The sequence below is a fragment of the Gavia stellata genome, chromosome 7, assembly GCF_030936135.1.
Source record: "Gavia stellata isolate bGavSte3 chromosome 7, bGavSte3.hap2, whole genome shotgun sequence".
Lineage (NCBI taxonomy): Eukaryota > Metazoa > Chordata > Aves > Gaviiformes > Gaviidae > Gavia > Gavia stellata.
The window spans coordinates 14,283,248-14,295,509 of NC_082600.1; the positions used below are offsets into that span (position 1 = coordinate 14,283,248).

Sequence of the window (12,262 nt, forward strand, 5' to 3'; positions counted from 1 at the left end):
ACTATTCATTAAGGAGGTATTACAATGCTATCCTTTGGCTGAGATGGGAATTTGATTCTAATTGCTTATGTCCAGCAAAGCTTGAATAAGTAGGAACCAGATTTCCACATGTCTTGGCCCCACTGTTATACTGGAAATTCTGCCTCCCTGGCTTCCTGTACATGTTCCTGTTTTGTTTGAGGGGATCAGCTACCAGATCAGACCTTCTGGTTTCCATGTTTGTACTGTAGCAAGTTAACACTGTTACAAACCTCAGGCCCAATTAGCCATCAGTTGCACTTGGCAGCCAAATCCAAAGGAATGTATTAAAATTTCAATTATTTGCGCAGCATAGTTATCATTAGCATACTACACCTAAAGTCATGCATGCTTGCTCTTCTGGTATCTGAGCCAAATCATATTCTGGGCACTAAATACAGGCACTGAAGCACTTAATTGTCTCAAGAAGAGATCCCTGGGTCCAGAGGGGACTTTCAGACCACCTGAATAAGGAGCCTTGATTCCTTAAACAGCTGAAGAAAGAGTGAAATACATTATAGTCAAGGAAACAGGAGCTACAGAGCTGATTTTTTTTTTTCTTTCTTGCAGGCTTCATGACTTTGTATTCCTGGTTATCCAGTTCCAGGTTTCAATGGAAGGCATGGAAATCTGTGCCGATAGCCACCCAGCAAGGGTATATCCCAAGAAAAACTAGAAACAGGACTGAGGTCTTTGAAATTGAAACAAATCGGTGCTCCTTGCTCAAATCACCAAAAGTGTGTGATATATACGGTCACCATCATGTCCTTAAAAAAGATGATCACACCTGCTGGGCTCTGTGCTAACTCCATATTGCCCATCCCTATGGGTTAGGCGGATTTGAAGCACTGTGAAGGGGTCAGGCTCCTCCATGGACCTGTACTGCTTGCCCCACAGACGAGTCACAGCAGTGCTGGGGAACCCAGACACTCAGCCCGAGGCAGCTCAGTGTCTGTCGCAGGGCACTCCAGAATCCCAAATGTAGGTGTCTGTGAGACTGCTTAGAGAGAATAACCTTTCCGTATTCCTTTCTGTATTTATGTCTTGAAAGCAGGACCTGCACTTCAGCCAAGTATACCTCAGAGCCTGTCTCACCTTTAATCCCTGATGCCCTCGCTTCAAAAGGTGTATTCCATGTCATTGAATTCTCACCATTATACATTCTGCATTTTATCTCTCTAGTTTTGAAAGTATACATTAGTTTGCTGTTATCATAGTTTGACATTGTCTATACTGAATAAAGCAATCTCATGCTCGTGACTCACTGGTGTACATCTGGATGAAGACTGAGTCTGTTTTCTGCAACACAGCCAGTTCTGGCAAAAGAAAGTATGAAGAAGCACATGACAGGAGTTAGCCAAGCAGTAATAAGACTCACCTGAACGTATACATTTTTTAATTGCTAAATGAGACATGTTCCACAACAGCTAATATTTTTTTTAAGGAGATAATTCATTCCATTCATAATAGATTTAATTGTGCTCTGATTGCTCACACCTGGCAATTTTGTTTTGCAACACTTCTTCTTCCCCAAAGCACTTTCAAAGCATAGAATGGGCCTTGTGCCAGGTATAGTATATGATTCAAGCCCTGAAATAAATGGAATGGTATTTGCAGAGCCAGCTCTAGACATAGACAAAGTATGCAGTTTCTGGGGCAGCTACCTGCTTTGCCTCTGCCAGAGACCTGCCGCTGTTACAGCCAAAGGAAAGGATGCTGTGAGTAGGCTAAAAACTCTTGCTCATCCCTCTTGCAGAAGCAGCAGTCATGGCCCCTTGCTCTGGCACAAGCAGGAGCAGCATGCCTGCTTCTTCATCCCAGTGCTGCCCTCTCCCCGGGCAGCGCTCACCCACAGGGTGGTGAAATTCTGCATTTTGTTTACCTCTGAGCCTGCTCTGGTTCCTGCGTTATTCTGGATTCAACCTTTTCATTGATATTTTTGTGGTTTAAAATGGTATTCAGGATAATGAAATAATTTTCAAATATTCCCATTAGGTAGTCTGAAATTTAACCCCAAGCAAATCTGAGAGTATTGGGATGTTTTTAATATCTCTCAATGACTGCCATCCCTCAGATATTGTTCTTTCTAGCCTTTTTCTTGATTTCCCAAAAGACCCTCCACTCAAGCAACCCCACCAGAATCTTCCTCTCATTTTCTCTTTACTGTATCGTTTGAACTTCCATCCTGAGATAAAGATTCATTATACTGTATGCTGCTCTCCCAAAATCCTAAAAGATTTCCTCTCCCTCAATGAACTCATATTTTAAAATGGATGAGAAGGGAAAAGGGTAGGAGAAGAAGTCGAGTGACAGAGAAGTGAGCTGATTTTCTCTACATTGGGAACAACAGTGTTTATATGACATACCCGAGAGTGCAGCGTAACAGTGCTTGGCATAGCTAAGTGTCTTCAAAATGGATGTAATATACCCTAAGACAACAGAAAATCTGGCCTTTATAATGGAAGACACATAAAACTAGACAGAATCAGTTTCAAATAGCCCCACAGAGTGGAAGATGGACTGAGAGAACCTGTATGGTTACATAAGGGATAAACTCCATGCCAACCAGCCCAAGCAATTCCACTGAATTATTTCATCAGAGGTACAGTCAGTGATTAATAACTTAGTCACTAAGAGCAGAATTTAGCAAAAATAATCTAAATCTATGATGGCAGGCAGGAGAGGAGGACTTGACTGGGTTTCTGAGCAGACAGAAAAAGAAAAGCAATTTCTGAACTGAAATCTAGTCTCTCTGGTTTTAATTAATTCCTTCTAACCTACCAAACTATAACACGAAAATAGCTCAGATTATACTCTAGGGCAGTTGTTTACATGCATATTTACCAATTCTCCAGTGAGCAGATTTCTGAAGCAGATCACTCGGTGCTTAATTTTCTCAGCAAAAGGAACATAGACATCTATCCACAATGAAAGCACCCATGCTCTTCAGGGGTAAAAGATAAGGGTTATACAGACAAACCAGAAGCAAAATCTGAAGACATGCAAAATACTCATCATTTCTATTGATTTTAAGCTGCCTGGAAGCATCTCCTGAGTTTCTCTATACGTTATCTCTGTAATCATAGTATTCTCAATTGAAAATACAACTGCTCTCTTGCAGTGCACTTGTGTCGTAAACAAATGAAAGTTTTGGACTGATAAATGCATCACTAGCAGAGATCAAATGACAAATTCATTAGCTGCATCAGGTTCTGAAAGGTAGAACTGGCTTTCTCCATGAGATTTCTTCCTTTTCTGACTCCCATCATTGGCAGTACTGAGCTGGTGCCTGGTTCTGTTCTCCCACAAGCACCAATTTACTTGAATGTCACTCAACACTGAAGGGAGTAAGATTTGGAAGGGCTGAGATCCATTATTAGAATAAATCTATTCACAATAGCCTTTTTGTGAAAAAGCAATTTAGGAAAAAAAGACATATTTTGGAACAGTTATGTGTAGTTACAGGCAACCAGATGCTCCATTTTCTAAGTGATTTTTTCTCTGCTACTCTTATTGGAAGGCTGTTCCAGAATCATGTTGTTTCATCATTAGAAGTCTTTTAATTTCCAGAAGAAAATGTAATCATGATCAGTTCTGTTCACTTTCTTCTTAAGCCACTGCTTTTCTTTAGAGGAAATAATATCCCCCCCCCCCCCCCCCCCCCCCGTTATGTTTAAAATGGCAGCCATATCCTCGCTCAGTCTTTCTTTTTTTTGGACTGATCTAGACCAGCTTTGCTTTTGAGTTTGTTTTCTAAGATGCCTCTTAAGGCTCAGAAAAAGCCTTTTCTGTGCATCTCTTTGAGACTGAATCCCTCTCTTGAAAATGGGTGACTGGGATTCTGCATAGTGTTTCCAGAGAGACATCACTGCCCTTTCTCCGGCATGCCAGCACTTCCCTCTTTTGCTGAAACACCTCACATGATAGTTTACTAGAGCTGCTTAGAAAGCAGATCTTTAGCCTATGTATTCAGTGAGCAAATGAAAGTTATATTACATATAATTTAGGCTATCTCTTTGGGGTCAAAGGAATATATTTCAGTCTTAAGTGTTAGTTTTATTCTGCTTACCATGTAAAATGTGCCATTTTAAAGGGATGTCTTGCAATTATTAGTTCTTTCAGATTCTCTGGAGGCACAAGGCATGGATTGCTGGAACCGTGCAAGCACAGACCAGTCTTAGCACAAAAAAGCTGCTATTCTCAGTAAAGTTAATCCTACTCTATATTCAGTATGATTTTCTTCACACATTCACATGCCTGCTTAAAAACACGATAGCAGATTTTGGAAAAAGTATGAAATATAAATACAAGCACAGTTGATGTCTGCAGTAAATACATGCATATATTTAGAAAAGTCCTCTTACTTAGTGCATTCCTAGATGACAAAATGAGTCAGTGATTATCCAAAGCTCCCAAACTTAGAGGCTCCAAGGAAGACTGTGGAAAAATGGGAAAAAAAGAGTTACACTGGATATAAAGGACTGAGAAGCTAGCTTTTAATGTCTTACTAATTTATGCAGCTGATACCTTAAGCATCCTAATATTCCCTATTAGGAAACCAAAACATCTTTCCAAATTTGTCTCATTAAGATCGATAAAAATTCACTTCTAGACACAGAAGTCTTCTTGGCCATATACTTACTGCCAGCTACCCCATAATGTTCTCCATGTTGAAACAAATCTTTGTTAAGTGCACTCACAGAGGGCAGATGGAGCTCTGTAAAGATTGCCGGAAGTCAAACCATAAAAAAGGTTGAAAAATGGACCTGCTTATGACATGCTGGAGCAAAGCATTTGTGATAGAGAAAAAGTAGGGGGGAAGTGATTCACGATGGCCTAATTACATTAGAAACAACACTTATTCAGCTAGTTGAAGAAAAAAACCCAAGGGAAATGGAGAAAAGGACAGCCCTTAGGTCAGTCTGATATTTGTTTTCTTGTGTGTGGAAAACCATTCCTCATGAAAACTGAGTTCTGCCATTATACAAAAACTCATCATCAAAATAAATGCCTCAGATAAGCTGTTGGATGTTGTCATTGATAGCATTGGAGGGCCATTACTAATACTGAAACTTCATGAGACATATAAAACATATAAGCAAGTATAGTTCCAATGGGAAATGTCTACACATAACAGGTATATTTTGGCACCTATACAATGTGTTTATGGCTATTGCTTCCCACAGGAAATAACAAAATGCATTTAAGCGGTATACAAACTATCAGCTGTCATTGAATTATATTGCAAAGATGATCTATAACCCTGAAAAGTGTGACTGTTTTTATTCTATAGCAATAGTTTATAAGCTGCAAGGCAGTAAAGCTAGCTAAAGCTTTTCACAATATGCAGATGATCAGCTTCCCAAGTATGAGACTCAAAATGAAATATTATTAACAATTTGTGATTATTTCCATGCAGATACTGAATGACTAATTCCTATCATATTTTTCTGTAGTTGCAGGAGGGAGTGTTTCTGCACCTGTTTCTCTTCCCCCAAATGTAATCATCAGTAAAATTGTACTCAGCCAGCTGTTAAATTTCCGATCAGTTAGTATATTTCATGCATTTAAAGGCTGACAAAATATGAAGTCATATAGCCACAATAAAATGCCACAGTGATACCAAGAGAAGTGATTGCAAAGCTTCACACAGTCTTGGATTTTGTCGTAATATCTAACTGGATTCAAGCCAATGGTGGAATATTTGTATGCAAACTAGAGTACCCAGTTAATGCAATAAAGTTAGCAAAAGTTTGGAAAAATGCGGTCTGTTTCCACGGATTCTTTTGAGAGCTTAAAGCAGTTGTTAATTATTAGAAATTTATGTAAAACTGATTAGCTGATGTCATGTCCTGTGCCATTATTCACAGAGGGTATGGAGTCTTAGCATTTTGAGAACACAAAGTTCATTAATTCATTTAGTCATAAATCCTTACATTTTGTTGATACACCTGTATTGAACCAACTGCCTTGTGTCTGAATGAAACATAATTTGTGTTTTGGCTACACAAGTATTTGAAGGAATCAACAAACAAAATCAAACATTGCAAGTGGCTCTGATCCTACCACAACTGCTCTGTCAACATGCCTAATACAGTAATAATTATTCATTCACAGATTTATAGTCTGAGCATGGAAGTTTAACTCTAAAGGCTTTATATACTATTTAGTACATACATTTTCTGAAAATAGTGGATTTAAAGTATGTACATACACATTTACTCCACAAAAGGCTGCCCACATAGTTTGATAAATAAAGGTAGATAAATAGCTAGGTAAGGTAGATATGATGACCTGGTAGCATTACTGATCGATGAGGTCACCCAAAATTTTCCACTGACAGATTGCTTAACTCTTTACAAAATTTTAACTATATCAATTGGAATGTTGCATGCCGTATTTTTATATTAAAACACATTAGACATTCATGAAAATATAAGGAAAAAAGGTGGGTTTACTCATAGCAAAAAAATAGCTAATGATTTTTTTCGTTAAGAAGCCCTCAACTTGCCTGCTTTGGAGCTCGGACCTAAAATACTCCAATGAGCCTTCCAGCGTGTCAAGAATTTGTGCTATAACAATTTTATAAACATTCAAAGTTGCACACTTCATGAAGCATCCAAAAAAAAAAATCATAGCTCTTTAACAGAGACGTGTTAATTTGGCAACTAAATCTCACATAGGTTCAATCTCAGTTGTGTTCTTGATCCCAGAGTTTCAAGACTGAACAAGACTTCCTCCCCAAGTCTTTCTGTCAAATGAAGCTTATTGTAGCGTCTGGCTTCCCAAGAGGGGACATGGAAGTGGTCTTTCACCTTCAGCATTGCAGCAGCTGATGCACCAAGAGGAGCCAGAGGCCATACCAGAAACTTATTAGATGGGGATTGCATAGATAGCCAAAGCTGGAGATGAAGATAAGCCATGGCAGGAGCTTACTAGAAGAGTGGGGCAAAAAAAGATGAGAAATGGGATGAGGAAAAAGTGTGGATTTTTGTGCCTGGTCAGAAAGAGAGAGAGGTGCCTAAGCAGGCCTTTTGCCAGTGAAACACCCTTTCCTAAAATGCATTAAACTGAGCTGGCAGAGCAACATCTCTGTGTTCCTATACTGTCAGAAAATAGGTATTAACTTCACCGATAACAGGTGTCCTCATCTTCCTCCCTTTTCTGCTCAATGGACATTCCCAGCCTCCTTACATTCCCAGATACTCTGTTAGCATCTGTGTCCACACTGTGGAGCTACTGGTCCAGTCCCTCCAGATTACCTCAACTGGGGAATGCACGGTTCCATAGGACTCTGTTTTTCAATTGGGGAATTATATTTTAAATATTCATTAAGATATATTGTTGCAGTCCCTGCAGCAGTTTTACATTATTTAATGCTGTGGTCATAGATAGTTCTGGGTAACTCCAGGAATAGAACTGCCACCCCCTCACAGAAAATGGATTGTTTGACATTTTTATTAGCTCCAACCTTTGTTCCATGGAGATGACAGCCAGTTACCTACATTGGCATAACTGGTAGGAAGGTAGGTAGCAAGCGCAGCTGACAGCATCTTGCAAGTCTGTGATGCTAAATCAGCATCACTGCCACGTGCCTCTTCAATGAGGACAGGATGTGGAGGTAGAGTCATGACAGTATGTTCCAAGGTGTCCCTGTGGTTCTTCCAGCTTACTCTGTCAATGTTTCATCTGGGGCTATTAGTGTTTATAAAAGCATGCCCTTAAAATAGCTGCATGGTGTTAATAGAAGCAAAAATAGCGGTTCTTGTGCTTAACTTCTTCATACTGGGGTAAAACAGGGCTAAATTGGGCAAGTACGGAAATCATAATAGCACAACCCAGTTTAAGGGTGACTTTCAAATCCCCTTCAGGTCTTAAAGAGCACTGAGTTTAAGCTAAAATCAGACCAGGACATATTCTTTCCTGCTCAACAGAAAATCCTTCTCCCTTTAACAGAACCCCTGCAGGGTCACAAGTCCTGCCAGCATACCTGCTCCAGCATGGGCTTCTCTCTCCACGGGTCCACAGGTCCTGCCAGGAGCCTGCTCCAGCGCAGGCTTCCCACGGGGTCACAGTCTCTTTTGGGCACCCACCTGCTCTGGCGTGGGGTCTTTCATGTGCTGCAGGTGGATATCTGCTCCACCGTGGACCTCCATGTGCTGCAGGGGCACAGCCTGCCTCACCATGGTCTTCACCAGGGGCTGCAGGGGAATCTCTGCTCCGGTGCCTGGAGCACCTCCTCCCCTCCTTCTGCACTGACCTTGGTGTCTGCAGAGTTCTTTCTCTCACATGTTCTCACTCCTCTCTCCAGCTGCAGTTGCCATGTTTCCCCCCCCCTTCTTAGATATGTTATCCCAGAGGCGCTACCACCATGACTGATGGACTCAGCGTTGGCCAGCAGCGGGTCTCTCTCGGAGCCGGCTGGCATTGGCTCTATCAGACATAGGGGAAGCTTCTAGCAGCTTCTCACAGAAGCCACCCCTGTGGCCCCCACCGCTACCAAAACCTTGCCACACAAATCCAATACACCTATCATAAAAAGAGCAGTGTTTTTGAGGAGTAGTACGTATATACGTATACGTATCAGATGCTATAAATTTTACTCACCTATGAAATACGGAGAGGGGAGCATAAGGGGCATCGTGTTTACTTTTCTCATAACAGTATTTCTTAAATAGACAAAGAAGTCTCTATGAGTCTACTCCAGACACAGTGGATCAATCACCATCTGCCACCAAAACTGATGAGCTGTTATTTGTTCTCTAGACAGTGAAATGAAGTGTTAATCGTGTTTCACTGAGAAATCCACCTTTTATTTTTTTTTCAAATTGGCTATAGGTCTGTAAGTATCCTCTGTGATTATTGTCAGATGAGCCACAGACAATATTTGGAGTAACATACTGCATGTTCTAGGACAAGACAAGGAAACACAGACTATCAAAATAGTATGCTGAAATTCGAACCTCGCTTGGCACTGGAGTCAGTCTCAGTCACATCAGTGAGGGGTAAGAGAAGCTCTGTAGAAAGAAGACGAAAATTAGTTACTTTATCATGCTAAGGCATAACGAAAAGTCATTTTAAAATTTGATAATCTCAAATACTTTATCATCAGGTTTGTGGGACTGATATTTTTCCTGCAGCAAACTAATAATTCTATACTGTGACTATACAATATTCTTTTTAAATAGGCTTGTTTATTATTTTCAATACTCACAAGTCTCTTACAACTGTTGTTACAGAAAGGAAACAACACAGTAACAACTGGGAGCTTTCTCCATTTTGTTTCCTTTAAAATTTACAGTTGCTTTAGACAAAAATATACGTATGTTTTGCTGATTTCTGATTTTCCAATGATAAAACAATATCCCACGTAAATTGCAGAAGGTGAAAAATTATTTTTTGTGTTTGTATATCCGGCGAATAAACAAATCTTACACTTACTAATTATTTTTCAACCTTGCACATGAGAATGGGATTAGACTGACTACAACTGACACTGATTATCTGAGACAGGATGTTATTAAATCTTTTTGGGGAGCTTTTGAGAGACCCACCATGTCTAGAGCAGAGAGCTTTTCTCTGCATTAGCTCATTTATGGAGCAATTACATAGGACTTACTACCAGAAAGATGTCAGGAAAAACACTGAGCAAACAGCTAAGTGGAATTCACACCCCTTCCCTCGTTGTCAAAACATCTCACAACCTCATAGCCTTAAAATGTTTTGTCAAGATTATCTATAGCAAAGCTTTATGCTATATATCAGTAAAAGGTATGAGATGATAGGTTGGATTAAGATTACATGGAAGAGAGCTGGTAGTGGATCTGAAGACCGCATTGATTTCTCCCTGCTCTAATGGCTTCTTTGCTCCAAAAGCCCCAATTTAGTTAATTTTGTGGGCTTGAAAAGCCCAATGTTTCCACTTCATCCATCTCAGAATTTGCAAGTTTTGTTATTTCATTAGAAAACTACTTTGGAGGGTTTCTCAGTGAAGTACAGATAAATATGCAAAATGCACTGGTTTGAAAAATCTCCACTGGTTCTGGAAAAACCTGTGGCTGAATTCACTGGTTTTTTTCAAAATTAAGATTTCAAAGACCTCGTTTTTAGGAGCAGTTTGTAATTTTGTACCTAAAAATAGGCAGATACAAAATGGAAAGCCAGGTAGAGACCATTTTCAAATCTGTATTCCTACAATGGACTGTTTTCCTGACACCCGTAGTTGAGAATGAAAATACATAGCGAGGTACCGCACAACTGGTATGTATTAAATAACTACACACCTATTGATTATGAGATTTGCAGTTTGAGAACATCAGAAAAGCTGTGAGAGATACATAATCCAAAGTAAGATTGACAGTTCGCTGAAGAATCAACAATACTGAGGTATTACAGATGGCAGAGATTTATTCTCACCTCCACTTTGATTTTAAAGCTAATATTGCTGTAAATTCATGTGATGACAACACCTAAACCTCAGGCCATCTCATTTTTTTTATCGTCCCTGGGTGTCTTCACATACTTAATCCAAGTCTGATATGGAAGAAGTTAAAAGATGCTTAAATGTTCCTTCCTTATTTAATGAATAACTCAGTGGTACAACTAGAGTAACGTGCTGGAATTCACTTAGTGCTTTTCCTCAGAGTGCCTTAAAGAGCATCATCTTGCTGCTGGTAGTTCTTGACATGAAGCCGATCCCAGCGTGGACTTACAGCAGTAGCAAGAGACTCGGCAGAGTTCTCCTTTCCCATCAACACTGAGATTCTCTGCTGCTCTGTAGCACAGACACTGCTCCTGAAATGTATCCCTCTATGTAAAGATGTGTTCACGGTCTAGAAGGTCCCTACTTTGCAATACCTATTGGTAATTCATGGTGAATACTGGAAGGTAGGATTTTCTGCATGTATAGTGATCACTGACCACAGGGAAAGCTTATGCAAAAATTCTGCTTCATAATTATGAATGTGCTTGAGTGAGGCAAAACTGATCTTTTATTCAGTTTATCCCTCAAGGCATGTTATCCTGCATTTCTGATATTGCAAAGGAACACAGCAATGCTGTATGAGGTGTTTTGCGTGGCCAAATACTGTAGTACTTACTCAGATTTTACTCAGGAAAAACCACCTTTGATTTGAGTGAGAATTTGCTTCTCTAAGGACTGAACAGAGTGTTTTGAATCTTACCAGCATTGCTTGATGGTAATGTTGGGCAACAGTTCTCATTGCTAATTTGCCTGCCTCATTGGCCTTCTCCTGGGCTCTAGATCTGCTTTTGCTGTGTGTTATTCATAGCTTATATTGATAGTTCAGATATTGCTTCTCTTTGTGCTTTTCATTTCCAGCAAATATTTTGCTGCTATTGTTCTGCTGCTGGTAGATGTGCATGGAACCTGGTATGTGGAACTTGAACCTCAGCCCAGATTTAATTAAAACTGTTAAACATGTTCTCACTACGGTGCTCAGAAGGAATTTTGCTGACCCTCTTTCAACAAAGCATAAATTTATTTAATCTGATGTTTTTATAACGCGAAAATATATGGGCTTAATTCACAAATCTTAAGAGCAAATTCTTCTATGGTAAAATAGATGGAGTAGCACCCATTTGCAGCCATCATAAGGCCAATTATAAATGTTTATTCTGACCTACAATAGTCATACAAGAAAATCATGAAATGTGTGTGCTGTAACATCACCTTGTTTTGTAGTTTTAATACTGCTTTAAAGTAAGATATCCTGAATAATAATTAGTACCAAATTATGCCATAGCCTACTATTATGCAGCAAATCTAGCTAGGTTATCACTCGTATGTCTTATGAGCCATACCTAGCCATGGTTTATCCTCTATTCATGCTGCAGGGTACGAAATTCCTGGGTGCCAACCTGCCTATGGCAACCTAGAATTCTCCAGGGCAGGCTCGCAAAATCTTCACCTACTCTCTGGGACAGGTAACTAATAAGTGATGTTTTGTGAAGTTATGCTTTCTTTCTAACTCTCTGATGTCCGTAAAAATGTTTCATTTCTTCACGTCAGTCTGTAGTCTCTCATCATTCAGTTGCGCTATGTTTTCTGAAGAGGGGAATGACAGCAGATCTGTTTATTATAGTACTCTAGATGCTTGCCTCAGCCAGGCCTGTAATAATTATTATTAATGTGTATAAGAACTGAAAGTTGTTTAAGAAGATGCAAAATCCACAGCTGCTTATTATCAGTTAATATTTCTTTCAGATAGAGTAATTCTTATAA

At 39.7% G+C, this 12,262-nt stretch overlaps 1 protein-coding gene across 1 annotated transcript in view; it reads left to right on the forward strand.

The window, feature by feature from the left end:
* BEGAIN (brain enriched guanylate kinase associated) overlaps positions 1 to 12,262 on the forward strand; it is a 155,637-nt gene that overhangs the window by 66,839 nt on the left and 76,536 nt on the right. Inside the window, exon 3 of the mRNA XM_059819814.1 lies at positions 11,875 to 11,964. Coding sequence (XP_059675797.1) covers positions 11,875 to 11,964 — 90 coding nt within the window. The remainder of the gene's footprint in view (positions 1 to 11,874; positions 11,965 to 12,262) is intronic.